At 34.7% G+C, this 17,598-nt stretch overlaps 1 protein-coding gene and 3 long non-coding RNA genes across 6 annotated transcripts; 1 reads left to right on the forward strand and 3 right to left on the reverse strand.

Annotated features, from left to right (window-relative positions):
- The first annotated feature begins 7 nt into the window (after positions 1–7).
- On the forward strand, positions 8–1,532 carry LOC109582013 (uncharacterized). The gene is made up of 2 exons (XR_002184860.1): positions 8–1,226; positions 1,294–1,532. It is a non-coding gene; the product is annotated as an uncharacterized LOC109582013 (long non-coding RNA).
- Positions 1,533–1,559: 27 nt separating this feature from the next.
- LOC109582012 (uncharacterized) lies at positions 1,560–2,230 on the reverse strand. Its single transcript, XR_002184859.1, has 2 exons — positions 1,674–2,230; positions 1,560–1,625 (listed from the first exon to the last, which is right to left on the reverse strand). It is a non-coding gene; the product is annotated as an uncharacterized LOC109582012 (long non-coding RNA).
- An 803-nt stretch (positions 2,231–3,033) lies between these two features.
- LOC109582003 (uncharacterized) lies at positions 3,034–4,573 on the reverse strand. Of its 2 annotated transcripts, none has more exons than XM_019996540.1 (7): positions 4,493–4,573; positions 4,391–4,447; positions 4,260–4,316; positions 3,953–4,048; positions 3,840–3,896; positions 3,706–3,747; positions 3,034–3,455 (listed from the first exon to the last, which is right to left on the reverse strand). In XM_019996540.1, the coding sequence occupies exons 1-7, from the start codon at positions 4,526–4,528 to the stop codon at positions 3,288–3,290; spliced, it is 513 nt and encodes a 170-aa protein (XP_019852099.1). In that variant the 5' UTR covers positions 4,529–4,573; the 3' UTR covers positions 3,034–3,287. The 2 variants fall into 2 exon arrangements, with proteins under 2 accessions (XP_019852099.1, XP_019852098.1); XM_019996539.1 differs by having other exon boundaries at positions 4,230–4,316.
- Positions 4,574–16,815: 12,242 nt separating this feature from the next.
- Positions 16,816–17,492, reverse strand: LOC109582002 (uncharacterized). Of its 2 annotated transcripts, XR_002184855.1 has the most exons (4): positions 17,359–17,492; positions 17,193–17,274; positions 17,063–17,141; positions 16,816–16,988 (listed from the first exon to the last, which is right to left on the reverse strand). It is a non-coding gene; the product is annotated as an uncharacterized LOC109582002 (long non-coding RNA). The 2 variants fall into 2 exon arrangements; XR_002184854.1 differs by lacking the exon at positions 16,816–16,988 and having other exon boundaries at positions 16,999–17,141.
- Positions 17,493–17,598: the final 106 nt, after the last annotated feature.

A 17,598-nucleotide genomic window follows, 5' to 3' on the forward strand; every position in this document is an offset into this window, starting at 1 on the left:
ATCAATAGTGTGTTACTATAGACTAGTAGTTGAATGAGTTACAGTTCCTGATCAGTTGGTAGATTATTTGTTGGTAACTTGTTGAGTGGTGACACTGTGTCTGACTGTCTGTGAATAAGGAACCTATAATCTTTATATAGTAGTCTCTTGTGATGTCAGTAATGTATTGCACAATAGGTGTTAACCCATGACATGAAGTTATAATCATTGGCTTGTTATAAGTGTTACTGTCAGTGTCAGTGGTTTGCTACATGTAGAACAAGTTATGCTGTTAATTGTTAATCATGTCTTGCATAATTATAAGTGTTAGCCAATGGTCATTGTCATTGTCAGTGGCATGTACAAGTGCAAGTTTGTCTAGCAAATGAAGCTCATTTCATCAATCATTCCTCCACCAAATTTATAGTGTGTTAGCATAGAAAATGCCTTTTTGCATGTATAGCAACCATTTTTCTATAAACTATAAAACTACATTTACTGTATATGCATTTGAGTATAGGTGTGTGTATAAGCATACTTGTATGCATACATTATATGATTACCGTAAATGTTCAAATAAAAGCCCGGGCGTTTATTTCTTTCCAGGACAAAAAAATTGCGTAAAATAAAAAAAAGAAAAAGCAAAACTGGGATTCGAACCCGGAACTCCAGGTTCCATGCACTCAGTTTAACAAGTTAGGCCATTTGGGACACTCTTAAGGATGTGGTACTTATATTGACTCAAATATGCGTATCTATACTTGGAGAATCTTAGTACCAGGCGTTTATTCAAGCCCGGCCTTTATTTGAACATTTACGGTATGTGGATCTACATTACAGTACATTACTAGTAAAAAGTGACTCTGCCTAATATTTGGCCATTTTTGGCCATTTCAACCAATAAACTGCATTTTGTGTTTTTCAATAATGAATGAACACTACCCAACTCTTTACCATGAATTTGTTTGCAGATTAAAGTAACCACAAAGTTGCATTGTGTTTTATTGTGACTATTTAAGAGTTTTGTCTCTGTCTCTTTCATTTATTCATTCATTGAACTGTTTTTATTTCTACACAGAAATATGTGCTGTGTCACGTCATCATGTTCAAAGAATGAAATTGAAAGATGCCTTAAACTTTTTGGTCAGGCAGCAAACCCAGCAATGAATACTGTATCAACTACTAAAGCATGATTAGTGAGTATATTGAGGAAGTATAGGTTTGAAAGCGGATCATCTGATACTGAGGTTGGTTATAGATGATCTTGTTCATCATTGAAATACTTTCATGCATAATTTATTTTTATTTTTGTAGATACAATTAAAAAAGAAACAAGGTTTTACTCGGTCTCCAAAAGATTGTTTTTCTAAGAATGACTCCCTAATAAAATCAGTTGGAATTAAATTTTATTTTTATTTTCGGGTAGTTTACAAGCATAATATTATTTTGATTTTTTTTGCAAAATAATAATAAGTTTCTGTAATTTTTATTAGATGAATTTCAAGGGCTTGGTGTAGGTGTGGTTAGCCCTGCCTTAAAACCACGTGGAGTCATCATGAGAATTTTTTTATACTCCTGAACCTGGATTTCCTATTGTCGACACAAGATAAGGGAGCTTCTGATTGGCTGAAGGTTTTTAGTTGCTCCTAGTGAGTCAGAGAGTTGTTCCAGAGGATAATGGATTTCATGCTTACCTCAATGGACTTTCTTAAGTGTGGTGTTGTCCTCGGAGAGACTAGTTAGAGAGAGAATAGTATACACACTGGCAGATCCAGAAAAATTAAAAGGGGGGTTCCATTTCACTTAAGTAGGTGTGGCTCATTAATTTTAATTAAAATTTGGGTGTGGCTCATCAATTTTAATTAATAAAATGGAGAAAAAGTGCTGCAAACTGACTGCAAAGAATAGCTATGTCACATCCTGGTAAATATGTATATTGCACCGGAAGTGATCGTCTACCAGATATAAACCCAACGCGGTGCCTTTCATCTTATGGCTTCCCATGATACAAGTAGCTATAACTCACCAAAAAGAAAGATTTAAAGAGTCCCACACATATTAAACGAATAAATAGTGTTGATCTACTGGGAAAGAGTCTCATTTACCTCCAGAGTACTACCACTATTGCTGGGCATTTTCTTGTGAGTTAAAAGCTTGTACTACCTAGAGCTGCTCTCGAAACATCTTGAAGCAGTAAAGCAAGACTTTTCCTAACAGAAGAGAAGCTCTCACAGGTTTAGAGTGCGCGATTGTAAAGATATACATTCTCAAAGACAAAATATAGCACACAGAATGAATGACAGACAGATAAACCGAGTACCTAGCCCTCGCCTACGCAAAGCTGGGGGAGGCCAACTAGCCAAATGCAATGCATTAATGGGGTGAGTTTGAGTCAGTCGTGGTTATGTACTGACTCTGCTGCTAGCTAGACTATTTTTCCAGTTAAATCTTGAGTCTTGAACACCCATGAAAACCCTCTGAGCATGATTTTTCCAGTTAAATCTAGGGTCTTGAATGCCCATGACAACCCTCTGAGCATGAAAAAGAGCATCCTTGTCATTCTAGCTACATGTACATGTAGGTTGTTGATGTTGAGCTCAAGCTTTCTTCTTGCTTCATTCACACGTGTTTTTTTACAATACCTAGGAGTGACTTTTAATTGTGGGTACTAAATTTTGCAATTTTAGCACAAGGTAGATTTTGCTGGTATTAAAAATTGCGATTAAGTAATTATTACTTGATGTCATTATTAATAATTGCACGTATTAATAATTGCGATTTTAAACCCAAACGCAAAAATTTGCAATTAATATTATAGTACCCATATTTAAAAGTAACCTTAAGGTATTTCATTAGAAATTGCTACCACATTAGATCATTTACACATAAATAGAGAGTGGTGCACACATGGGGCATGACCAGAAGATGGGCCTGAATGGAGACGTACACATACATGTACATACAATGTACATGTAACAAAAGACTTCTGTTCAAGTGGGGCTCACTCAAGCTCGCCCCAATAATGGAAAAAACAAATTTACATGTACATGTACATATGTGTAAATAAACAATGTACGTAAATAAACAATGTACAGTACAGTACAATTTTTTTAATTGAAAGAGCCTCTAATTCTACCATGACATACATGACATACATGTAAAAGATAACAAATTCACCAAAAAATGCTACTCACTAAAATATGTCTATAGTTCCACTCCAAAATCATTGTATATTGTACATGTACATGGTGCATAGCTAAATTAAAATCCAGTATTATATTCCTATCCCTCACTAAATCCCTCCATTCTCACCGATAGTCCAGTGTCTCTCCCTCTTTAGCTAAAACAGACAACAGTGCTTCTGGTGATCCATCAGTCTCATTCAGTTTACTAATGAGAGTATCAGCAAAAGACTCAGCATCATACTTGACCTTTTCATCTCTCTTCCTTGTCTTATACACAGTGTACCTAGCTCCCTATATAAAGAGGATAGAGAGAGAGAAGTATAATACTGTATACTGGGATATTTTTGAGTCGCTAAATTTAATTTCAAAATTTAAGCAAAAATGTGGAATTTCACAATTTTCATTATTGCAACAGGGCAAAAAACTGTAAAATTCATGAAAATTTGGCTACTTGAAAATTTACCAGTATACGGTGCGCATACATGTATTCTATGTACATGTACTTCTTAATAGTAGGGCTTATTGTCATACATGTACTTGCCTTGATCTTTAGCTCTCTTTTCCTTGCATTATAATTAACTCCCTACGAAGAGGATGAGATTATGTTGAATATACATGCAATGGAGACATACAATGTACACATACACAAAACATGCATACAGTACACACATGTACCTCTTCTGCTGCATCAAGCTTGGCACTTTCATCTCTTTTGGTACAGCCACTAGCTCCCTGTGAAAGGAAAGAGTAGCAATATCAAATATCCTACTCATGTTTCTTTCTTTTACAGTTAAACTTGGAAGTGCCTTTTCTATTGAATCATGCTTCCTCACAGATTTAATTTGACGTCTCGGTCCAGGCTCCCATATAAAATAACTAATGTCCTGAAAGTGATAAATGTAACTGAATTATGAAATTAAGAAATAAGATCTAAAATTAACAAATTATGTACATGCACAAACAGTACATGCATACATGTCAAGAATAGGTTCATATGAAAGTGGAGCAATAAATGGAAAATCAAATTACATGTACATGTATATATTAATTCTATTATTGTTTTACAGCTAAAGTTGGAAGGAGAGGCTCCATTACCTCGGCATCAAACTTGTTCTTAGCCTTCTCATCCATCTTTGTTTCATATCTAACTCCCTATATAAAGAAAATTAATTATTACAATGCTTTATAGCTAAGTTTGAAGTACTGTACATGTACATTGAACATACACGTTCCTCCTCATATGCATACTTGTCCTTTTTATCTCTCTCTCTTGTTGTATAACCCTATAAAGAGTATGACATTCTAAATGTACTTCTCTGTTTCCTTACAGCTAAAGTTGGAAGTGGCTCCTTTGCTGCACACATGTTAGCCTTTATATTGCATCACCTCCTGTAAAGAATTTCTTGTTAAGGTAGTTATATACATGTATGTACATGTTGTGACCCTGTGTTGCTATGGAGCATAACAATATTCATTCTGTGTTTGGTCTAGCATTACAACTAACAATATTCATAAATATAAATTTCCCTCTGCCCTCTTTAATCATTTATCTGCTATTACACTCCTGGTATTAGTAACTGGATCTCATTGGTAGGCTACATCCAGCAATAAGTAATCCCCAAGTACAGATGCACTAATTACTACTTATACTGCACATGTACATACATGTAGGCATCTACTCATCAACAAAATACATTTACGATGTACAACTGCACATGATACAGCACAGAAATGGAGCCTAAATTTACAGTACATACATGCATAATATAATCTAATTTATTCTCTTTCACTATTAAGCCCACCATACACCGGGTCATTCACTTAATCGACCATGATAATCTATAAGTAATATACATGTAGTTTAAATATATAAATTGATATTAACACTAGTAACCACACCAAATGCACTAATACTAATATTAACATTATGACTAAAGTAGCAAAGTGCAAACCATTTACATGTTGTGAAAAGTCCTGCATGCATTCAACGTCCAATGTTCTGTTTTAAATGTACCTGTTCCAATATTACCATCATGCAGCTGAGATTCATACTTGCATACACTTACATAATACATACAAGTAGTCTTTGTCAGAAAAGAAATAGAATATAAATACCAGTGTTGTTTTAGTTCATAATTTACATTTTAGTTTCAGTTATGGTGCTTTAGAACAAAGTAAATTTATTTCCAGTTCTAGTTATAGTAAAGCCTCAGCCTATTTCTTTTAGTTATGATTAATGTGATAGTTATAACAAACCAAACAATACAAAGCAAAAAAGTCGTTGATTCATAGCAACTTCAAATATTACCACAATCAAACATGCCTCACTAACAAAAGTACCCTCTCAACAAGGTCAATTTTGGTCAAATGAAAGTAGATTTCAATCAACAAGTAGGTGTGGCTAGTACTAGTACAAAACTGTTTAATTTTATTTTAGTTATAGTTTTGACAAATCATTTTAGTTATGATTCTAGTTATTTTGACATCACATGGAAGAATTATAGTTTAGTTAACTAAATTACAATTTTGCTGTACTAAAATAGATTTAGTTATAGTTATAGTTAACTAATACAACACTGATGAATACTATGATACGATGTACTTCCTCAACCTTTATATGTGTAATAGGAAACCGTTCATTGACATCTGCTTGATATTTTTTAGAATTTCATAGCCTTTCATAACTCAATTTCTAAGTCAATCATTTGCTTTTTTCATTTGTCACCTTCACCACTTATGTTCAAACACCATTGCCATTACATAAAACTAGAACATACACAGCAAAAAAAATTTACATATTGGCAGTTATATATTGAGATTATAGAATATTAGAGCTACAGATTCTTTTGTCTACCAGTAAGAGAGCCAAACTAAAAAATTCTTTTTGGTACAAAATATCTAATTACATTTTATAAACCTATTACTATTAGCCCTACAAAAAAGGCAAATTAAAATTTTTTTAATCCCTCATTGTATAGACCTTTCCCACCACTGTACGTTTAGCAATGAATATCATTAACGAGCCGCCATTTTGTGGGATTGATGTACAGTGATGGATGGGCTAAAAGCACTATTTCTTTATTTTCTCCAAGATAACTGTGAAAGCAAAGACCAAATTGCAGTATGATAACTAAAATTATACAACAAATGTGCAATGAGCATTTCTGTGTGAACCAGAGCTTGCATTTATAAGGAAAATGGGAAAAGTCACTTTTTGCCCATTCGTCTCTGTACATCTATCCCACAACATGGTGGCTCGTTAATGATATTCATTGCTAAACGCTGCATTGGTGGGAAAGGTCTATATGCAGTTCACTTAAGTAATTACATAGCAATAACTTCAAAATTAAAATTGGCATCGAGAATCATTTGTGGCATCACTATCAAGTAGACTACGTATACATGACGCAACAAGTATCACTCATGCAGGAAAATCTCAGACAAGTCCTTACACCATATCTACTTTATTATTATTATTATGTGTATTAGGGTAAACATTTACATGTACTTATAAAAATAACAATTACTGGATTATAATAGATAGGTAAAAATGTACATGTATATAATTTTATAGGAAACAATTTTAAATTAATTAAAGGTGTTACAACATATCATACAATGTAATAATAAAATGATCTTTACACACACATACAACTCTTATTTATTTATCTATTAATTTTACTTTAAGCATTATCGGCTTGAAACAAGCAGGCCACCAGTTAGGTACTACCCATTACTCCGGATAGACCACGTACTCCATAATTAAAGGTAAAAATTTCCCAAGCTACATATGAAAAGTGACGAGCCACGATATGAAGAGAAAAGAATATCTATGGAATGAAGAGATTCATGAGATCATAGATACTATGATGAGATCGAGAGTTCATGGTTGGACCCGCCCTGCTCCCACGTGTTGATTGAATCAGTGAATGTCATTTTGGAGGGAATTCTGGATTTGTAATTTAAAAGAATCATATTTTCAAGCTAAAAGAAGGTATTGTTTTTTATTTCATGTTTTGTTTGTCTAATGTGATACTCCACTTATCCGCCTGACTATCCTCAGACCTAGTCCTCCGCAGTGACTCGCTGCTTTGTATCAATGATGTAATCAATATGCAACTGTGAGTCTCTGTTTTAGTTTGTCAATATTAGCATATATACTGTACTGTATAGTTGGAAACTTTTGAGGGATTAAACTTTCACAAATCTTCCCAAAAAATTATTTTCATGGATTTAATCAAAGCATTCCACCATCTTGTATATTCTTATGGATTTTAATTTAGCAATTCTCAACTGACAAAACCACAAAAACAGTGACCCTTAGAAGTTTCTGACTTCAGTGGAACCTCTGATAATGAAACTTTTTTTTCACAAAACCTTTATGTACTCAAAAAACTTCATATGCCAGCTTCATTTCTTATTAATTAGAAACCTTTAATTTCTCTTTAATGAAGACTTTCGTGCAATGAAAACATTAGTGTCTGAAAAGTTTCTATATTCACTGTATATACATGCATTCAATTTGTATAACATATAATGATGTGGTTTGGCCTCATTATAGTAATAACTTAAGGGCCCTGCCTCAAAATTTCTATTGCTGTGTATACATTTTGGTGAAATGGACTAAGAACTGTTAAGATATGATTTTTGCTAAAAAAAATATTATTATTTTTTGCCATTTTTCATCAATGTGTAGACTAGTACATTGAAATAGAATGTATTATACATGTAGACTAGTTCAATTATTTGTATATATGCCTTGTATTTGCTGCATAACATTGCTGATGCATGCATGAGCGTGATGCTAGCATATTGAAGAAATTAACATTAAATATTTTAAAAATTTCATGACACTAATCAAAAATTTAATTAGCTAATTTAATCTAGTAAACAACAAGTCGACCATTACCAGAATCACAAGCATACATAAATCCATCTTTATCAAATGCTAATCCAGTAGGATGCTGAAAATTATCAATATTACTACCCCACCTTCCAAAACTGTTGGTAAACACACCTTTGCTAGTAAATACTAAAATACGATTATTGCCCCATTCGCTAACATAAACTAGACCAGTAGCTTCATTGTCTATTGTTATACCTATGGGACTATAAAGTAATCCAGAACCAGATCCTTTATTTCCAAACTGACCCACAAACTTTCCATCTTGAGAAAACTTCTGAATACGATGGTTGTCCCAATCAGCAACATACACTAATCCTTGACTGTCAATAGCAACATCACGTGGAGACTGAAACTGTCCACTAGCTGATCCTTCACTACCAAATGAATGTGAGAAGGTTAGATCAGGATTCAAGACTTGTATGCGATGATTACCAGGATCAGCAATATAAACCTGTCCTGTTATAGGAGAAATGGCTATACCAGCAGGATGATTAAATTTTAGTGGTCCACTGCCCTTCTTACCAACTGATGCTATACGGTATCCATCCATGCTTACCTTTTGGATACTGTGCCTATCAGAAACAACAATTAATTTGTCTGGAGTAATGGCTACACCAAGAGGATGAGAAAACTTGACATTACCACTTCCTCCTTCCCCTCCTAATGATTTCACTTTCTTTCCTTCTCTGTCCAGTATTGTTACACAGTGACTACTATTCTCAGTTATTATAACATGATTGTCATCACTTATAGCAACTCCACAGGGACCCTTAAGCTCAGTTATAGTATGTATTGGAGTGATGTTGTCAAGGTAAGGATTAATAGGGATTATTACTGTGGTATCCTCAAGTTGAACATCGTATACTTGTACTTTTACTGTATGAGTACCACTGGTTGAAGGGTTACACTGTATCCTATACACTCCAGGATCAGTGCTGGTGGCAGTGACTGTAGTGTAAATGGGTTGTTGATTGCCTTTACCCACTGGGACTAGACTACACCTGAGAAAAAATGGGGAAACAGATGAAAGAGATGAATCTGGTGCCTCTAATGATAAAGAAAATGAAACTGCTTCGCCAGCAGGTGTAATACGATCAATCTTTTTTACTTTACACTGCTGTAATGCAGTAGATGAGTAAGTAACAATATCTCCAATGTGATGTAGTGATTTAATATCTTTACTCAATGCAAATTCAGCTTTTTCCTTTGGATGCAACTCCTCCACATTGATCTGTGCAGTAACTTCATTCATACGCTCCATCATCTGTTTCTTAGACCTCAGGACTTGTCGTGGACTGCTTGTCTTCAGACTCTGCTTTACATGGTCTTCAATATCCCCTAAAAGGCTCAAACTCATTTCTGCTGATTTTATTTGCTCTGACAGCCTCGTGAGTTTAGCATCAGTGACCCTCTTTGCCTGTTCAATCAGTTTTCTCTCTGACTGACGAAGAATATCCATCATTTCCTCTACCATTTCATGTACTTCTTCTAAGATTTTTCCTCTTCTCTCTCTGATTTCTCTCTCTTCCTTTTCAAGAGCAGACAGGACCTTCTTGAGTGCTTCCTTCTTTTCCTCAACTGGTGATAAACATTCTCTTAACTTTTGACATTGTTTAGTATAACTGTCCGTGATTATGTCATATTCATGACGTTTGTGACTACGAACTGAGCAGTGAGAACAGATTACTGTATCACATGTTTCACAGAATAGCTCCAAAGGCTTTCCATGATCACTACATGTGGCCTCTTGAGAATGAGGCAAATCTGCTGTCTTTATATTCAGTAAGAGTTGCATCTCTTTGAGGTTGTTGAGGTGGAATGCTACAGGAAAGGCTTCAACTCCTTCTCCTGGTGGTAACTCTGTATAATGGCGACAAGTGGGACAAGAGAGATGATAGGTCTCATTCTTCTTATCTAGAAGTAATCCCTCCAGACAATGCTGACAGAATGAATGTAGACAAGGTAAAGTCTTAGGGTTGGTATAGTGATCAAGACACACAGGACAGGTGAGCTGTTCCTCCAGTTTGAGGAGACCAGGAGAAGAATCCATTTCAAGAAAAGAATTAGGTAAAGCAAGGACAAAAAATGAAACCTGAGATAAAAGTAGAAGATCGTAACGAAGATGAAGCAAGAACAAACAAAGAAGTTAGAACAAATGAGAATGCAAAACAAGTAGAGCAGTAGTAGAAGTAGCCCTAATGACCTCTATCTCTGACTATAAAGGAAGTTATGATAACGTACTTATCATAACAACCATGTGAATTTGCTAATTTTAAAGTGATTTTCACAAAAAACACAAATAAATGAGTATACTTACATATGCATCACTCACCTCTTTCATATAACACAGATCATACTAAGCAACGTCATTAGCTAATACAGTGTTCATACAATATACTACACAACTGAACCATTAATTTTTATAAACAGTTTAAACAGTTAAACAGTTTACATGTTTTAGTTGCCATTTTAACTCAAAATGAAGAAGGTGGAAAGATATTAAAATGATTTAGTCCTGGACTTTTGCATCACCATTCATTTTAAAAATTCAGAGACACTTTAGTCAGCAGTTTCCAAAGCTTCAAGGAGCTTGCAAGACACATTAAAACTATCATGAAGTGCTCATAGTCTAACTATTCAAATATTTGTATCAGTAATTTAAGAGCAGATCTGTTTGTTGTATTTTGTGATAATATTTTTCCTATTCCCATTTCACTTGTTTGCTATTTACAATTTTACCATCCAGTTTAATATTAAAGAATGGCACTCTATTTATTCTTGATTATTCAAAGGAATTTTTGTTACTAATCAAAATCTAAAGCAAAACATGTATCATAACAAATATAATATGTTAATTATTAGTAGCTTCATTGATACTGATAGAAGCTGTAGTTATAGTAATGGGTTGTTTATGTTCATCAGATACATCATACATTGTACCAGGAACATGCTTTTCATCATATTCTAGAGGGTTCTCCATACGATCAGCAATCCAATCATCATCATTTCCAATTAATGGCTGACAGTCTTCTTCTGGACACACAGGGTTGTTTCTTTTGTGATAATAATGACATGACAGCATCATTTTGTATACTTGGTAGATTATGTAACCTGGTATAATGATGCCAAAAAATAGGCCACTGAAAATTGGAGGTATATCTAAAAGAAACTTTTGTGTTTCATAACCATATCGGTAATAATGTGAGCTAAAAATCAAAAATGAAGAAATAATGCTTGTACATCCAATAGCCATAGTTATAAACATAACTAAAAATTCATTAAAATTGTGAATATTCCTTTGAAAGGGACGAAAGATGATAACTATTACTGCTAATAAGAAACAACAGCAGGCTTGAGAAATTGGTATTGAATATATCGAATAGTATCCATATGTGAATTGACTCAAAATGATTATTCTTGCCAGTAGGTATAGTCCAGCCATGAAGCGATAATCATAAGTATTCTCAGTTCCATTCTTATACGGACCAGTAAACACATCACCCAGTGATATTAGTAGCTGTTTCCTCGAACATAAACAATCCAATAACTTATGAAACCATTTGAATGGGTAAAAGAGTATACAAAGTGTTGGTAGAACTATCAGAATCATTATCACTAAAATTGCAAAGAAACCAGCCAATTCATGCGTCCCCTTAAAGTAATCCTGATTCATGTCATAGTAAAATTTAGCATGTTTCAAACCAAGGTTTTCATTTTTAGGAGCAATTGCCAATACTTTAAAGGATGTGGCAGCCAATTGAGTGAAACAGAGTATATATATTGATGCTATAGTGTGAGTAAAAGATGGTTCAATGCCGGTCATACTCCAGAAACGGGCCATGCAACGATGAAATGGTCTAGTAATAAATACTACACACTTGTAACCTTTATCATACAATGTTATCCAAACATAGAGTAAGAGGAGGAGGAGCAATGGATAGAATCCTATCACATACCAAAAGGAAATTACTCCTAATGGTGGTGTATTAGGTGATATACACATAACATAATTATAAAGAAATGGAGTGAAATCTAAATTAAATACATTGCATGGTATTTCAGATGGTGGCAGTACAGGGTTATAATTATAATAAAAATAAATGTTATAAACAGAAAAACTTGATGCTATTATTTGTGAATAGAATACCACTCCAGTAATAGATCCATTGGTTAGTTGTATATTAAATATTATTATTAATAATACCATGATCGTGATAGGCAATGTTTCTATGATAATAAATACCAGTAAACCATGTTCACCACATTTAGTACACGTGTAGAGATTGTTCATTGGTATTCCCCACTCTGATGCACAGCCCATATAATATTGTCCTGTACTGCTGTCATTACAGCAATCATGAGAGCCACTTCGCAGGCAAGGAAGCTGATAATGCTTTTTTATATCACAAACATTAATTTTGTGACAGTCTCCACTATCAGATGTGCATTTTGCTATGCCATGCACATTTCTACTAGTACTGATATTTATGATATCAATTGTTTGAACATAAAGTGACACTTCAACAGGGCCAACATCAATATAGTCATTGAAACATTTATTCACTTGATAGCATCTCTCATCATAATGATAGTACTCACAGTTTGCTTTTGAAATGTTATGACAATCATACTTTGAAGAATTGATACTAATACAAACTTTAAGGCCATATATCCAGTCAAGTTGCTTATTTGCTTCATTGATATAAGCATGCAATAAAATATACTTACACTGGCAATTTTCATGATAATAATAATCATAGCAAGGCAAATGTAAAAAATTATCATATTCAGATATTACGAAATTGATTGTGAAGTTTAATTGTGAATTTAGAGAAGCCTCATTCCCCAGTACTGGCTCATTGTATGTAGTAATACTAAAGGATGGCTCAGTACATGTAACAGGAACACTGTTGCAATTATGAAGACTAACACATCGGAAAAGAATATACTTCAACCAGTTATATGAAGAGGATGAAACATGTAGACACGTGATACTAACCTCTTCATACCTACTACCATCCCTCATTCCAATAATACTCACATTATTCCTCAGTTGCTGTTGCTCTAGTAGACTAGTAGTGTCTAGTGTATATGTACCAGGTGACAGGTTGATAAGGATACCTGATGAACAGTTGTATTGTAGAGTAGCAGTTCCTTGTATAGCTAGATCAATAGTAGCACAAGGTGTTTGAACTCCTTCAGTCCAACAAGAGGCATTGTTGATACCATCAGATGAACTGACATAGATCCTACACTCTAAACCAGCAGCAGAATATACTAGAACAAGAGAAAGAAGAGAGACAAGAACCACTACAGGAAACATTGTTTCAGGGTCAATCTCTCTTCACTGACTCATGTGACTGTTTGCATAACTATTATCTTAAAAGATATACTACAGCATAGGACAAGTGCCTATCTAAATAACATAATGAAAGAACTAGTATCATAATATCTTTTCTGCTGTACTTTTACCGCTACATAAAATCCAATAATAGAGAGAGATAGAGGAGATGGAAAAATTATGGAGTTTTAATGATCAGACAATGGATATGAAGGTCCTATATAGTGATGCAATGTTTAGTTTTTTCTATCTCTGCTCTCTTTCTTCTCTAGTAAACAGTTGACAAATCTTTTATCTGGCTTAACGATAATTATTACTAGTACTGGTTTTGAGAGAAAATACATAACATAAAAAAATGATGAAACCCAGTCTCACATAGCAACACCCACCCTCTGTGCACAGAGGGTGGGTCTCACAGTGCAAAACTAGGTTAAAACCAGCTGTCAAGTAAATAGAGTAACATTTTAGCTAACAAGATATTTATGCTTTAGTTAATTGCCATTGAAGTTAAAGTATCAGTTTTCTGAGTAATGTTATGTACATACTCTTTAGATTAAACTAAACTACTGCAAGGGCGTATAGCTAATTCTCAAGGGCATATTATTTTCTTCAGCAAATATTAGCAGCTGGTTTATAATTTTTGTAACATACTAGTGAGAAGCGGAACAACACACCAAGTTGTAACAGCTTATCAAAATTTAAATATTTATGGTTAAACACACAAACAAATAGGGTTGATTTTAACTGACTAGTGACCGCAATATTAAATCACAATAAAATTATTTCAAGTTCTTTACACTATTTATAACTATAAAAAATACAAATCTAATTGGTTATAAATAATTAAAAACTATTAATGATTTAATAAACAACAAGTCGGTTGTTACCCCAATCACAAACATACAAGAACCCATCTTTATCAAATGCCAATCCATGATAAGGATAGTTAAACTGATCATTATTGCTGCCATAACTTCCAAACCTAGTAACAAATATGCCATCACTTGTAAACACTGAGATACCATTATTGCCCCATTCACTAATATACACTAGGCCAGTAGATGCAGTGTCTATGATTATACTATTTCGACTATTAAGCTGTCCAGGACCAGCTCCTTTGGTACCAAACTTAGCCACAAACTTTCCATGTGAAGAGAACTTCTGAATGCGATGATTATTGAAATCAGCAACATACACTAATCCTTCATTGTCAAAAGCAATGCCATGTGGAGACTGAAACTGTCCATTAGCTGATCCCTGACTGCCAAATGAATGAGAGAAGGTTAAATCAGGGTTCAAGACTTGTATGCGATGATTATTCCTGTCAGCGATAAAAGTCTGTCCTGTTATAGGAGAAATGGCTATGCCCTCAGGAGTATTAAATTGTAGTAGTCCACTGCCCTTTTCACCAACTGTTGCTATACGATATCCATCCATGCTTATCTTCTGGATCCTGTGACTATCAGATACCAGAATGAACTTGTGTGAAATAATGGCTATACTACGAGGCTCAGAAAACTTGGCATTGCTACTTCCTCTTGTACCTCCTAATGATTTCACTTTCTTACCTTCTCTATCTAGTATTGCTACACAGTTATCCCAATGCTCAGTTATTATAACATGATTATCATCACTTACAGCAACTCCCCATGGACAGTTAAGCTTAGTTACTGTATGTATTGTAGTGATGTTATCAAGATAAGGATTGAAAGGAATGGCTAGTGAAGTATCCTCTAGTTGTACATCATATACTTGTACTTTTACAGTATGCATACCACGTGTTGAAGGGTTGCACTTTATCCTATACACTCCAGGATGAGTGCTAGTGGCAGTGACTGTAGTATGAATGGGTTGATCATCTTTACCAACTGGCACTAAACTACACCTGAGAAAAGAGAGAGGAACGGACAAAAAAGATGAATTTGGTGCCTCCATTGATAATGGAAATGAAACTGCTTCGCCATCAAATGTAATACGATTGACATTCTTCACTCTACACTGCTGTAATGCAGTAGTTCCTGAAATAACTTCACCAATGTGATGAAGTGCTTTTAATTTACATGTGCCTATTACAAAGTCTGCTTTTTCCTTTGGATGCAGCTCCTCCACATTGATCTGTGCTGTGACTTCACTCATATGCTCCATCATCTGTTTTTTGAACCGCAAGACTTGTTGTGGACTGCCTGACTTCAGACTCTGCTTTACATAGTCCTCAACATCCCCTAAAAGGCCCAAACTCATTTCTGTTGATTTCATTTGCTCTGATAGCCTTGTAAGTTTAGCATCAGTGACCCTCTTTGCCTCCTCGATCAGTTTCCTTTCTGACTGACGGAGAACATTCATCATTTCCTCTACCATTTCATGTACTTCTTTTAGGATACTTTCTCCCCTCTCTCTGATTTCTCCCTCTTCCTTTTGGAGAGCAGACAGGGCTTTCTTGAGTCCTTCCTTTTCCCCCTCAACTAGTGATAGACATTCTCTTAACATTTGACAGTGTTTAGAGTAAATGTCTGTGATTAACTCATATTCATGATGTCTGTGAGTACGAGGTAAGCAATGAGAACAGATTACTGTATCACATGTTTCACAGAAGAACTCCAAGAGCTTTTCATGATCACTACATGTGGCCTCTTGAGAATGAGGCAAATCTGCTGTCTTTATATTCAGTAAAAGTTGCATCTCTTTGAGGTTGTTGAGGTGGAATGCTACAGGAAAGGCTTCAACTCCTTCTCCTGGTAACTCTGTACAATGGCGACAAGTTGGACAAGAGAGGTAATAGGTCTCATTCTTCTTATCCAGAGGCGCGGAATTCTGGAGCGAATTTGATCCAACCAAATTTGGCAGCCAATTATGACGCTTGGGCGGATACCGTATATAAATTAATGAAGTTCATAGCTCTTGCAATTCTCACTCTTGATGGTCTATGTGTGCTGATTAAAAATAATGACAAAAGAGAAGTAAAATATTTATTTCTAATAAAAAATTAATTAATGTGCAGTAGATCTACAACAATCAAATGAAAGAAGCCTACAACTAGTCATATTAAAGCACACATGCACAGACGGCATCCCATATCTATATAAGAGGAGGAAACAGACCAAAGCAACCACAGCCTTAATTTCATTGTTAATTTAAGTCAGACCATTTTTGATACGACTCCAAATGACACACACACACACACACACACTAGAGCAGTAGCTGCAGTATTAACCACATATGCAATCCTACATACCAAGCGCTACCACTTGGTAATAACAAAATCAAAAGCCATTGAATTACAATCTGTACTAACATACAACATACCTTTTATATTTACATGCCTTTCCCACTTAAAGGTTGAACCAATGTACCATGCAGCGACATCTCATAATTAAAAATCAATTTTTTTCATTTGCTTGACCATCTATCTGTCTGGCATCATTGGAAACAATGCAATCATAAATTTAAACCAAAAATAGTTGACAATAATAATGACTACAAAAATTAATGTTCACTTCACTTCCTTCTAAAGAAAAAATGCAGCACTTTATAATGATGATAAAGCCTATACTGATACAAAATTAAAAGCCCCCCATATCTATATATAAAGGAGGAAACAGAGCAAAAAGCAATCATCATAAGTGCTATTGATCCTAGAACACTGGTATATACCTATAATCAGTGGCGTAGCTACATAGGGGCCTGTGGGGGCAAGTGCCTTCATAACTGCTTCTTAATTGTGCCCCTGCAACTAGGCAGGAGAATGAAAGATACAAGTTACAACTGACTCAATTGAGCTTACTATATTGAGTATTCTTGAGCATTGCTTTAGTCAGTGCCCCCACTGTGCCCTCTTTCTTCATTTATTCTAGCTACGCCACTGCCTATAATGAGAAATCTTATGTTAGTATTTGGGTTTTGTACACTTCATGATCCACAGTCACATGCAGACTAAACAATCCACAAACTTTATTATTGCATCAAATTCCCATGTAGGAATCCAAGGAAGACTCATTCTCCTCCATGCACATTATAGACTAACAAGTAATAATCAATGACTGACTTAATTGGTTGTATGAAAACATTATAAACTTTCAAAGGAAATTATAATGCATGTTCAGTTCTAATCATCTAGCTGCAAATATGTGCTGATTGACATCATCAGCCTTAGTGGCACCAAGAGTGGATAATTAAATAATTATCCACTC

This window comes from Amphimedon queenslandica, unplaced genomic scaffold, assembly GCF_000090795.2.
Source record: "Amphimedon queenslandica unplaced genomic scaffold, v1.1 AMPQUscaffold_13406, whole genome shotgun sequence".
Lineage (NCBI taxonomy): Eukaryota > Metazoa > Porifera > Demospongiae > Haplosclerida > Niphatidae > Amphimedon > Amphimedon queenslandica.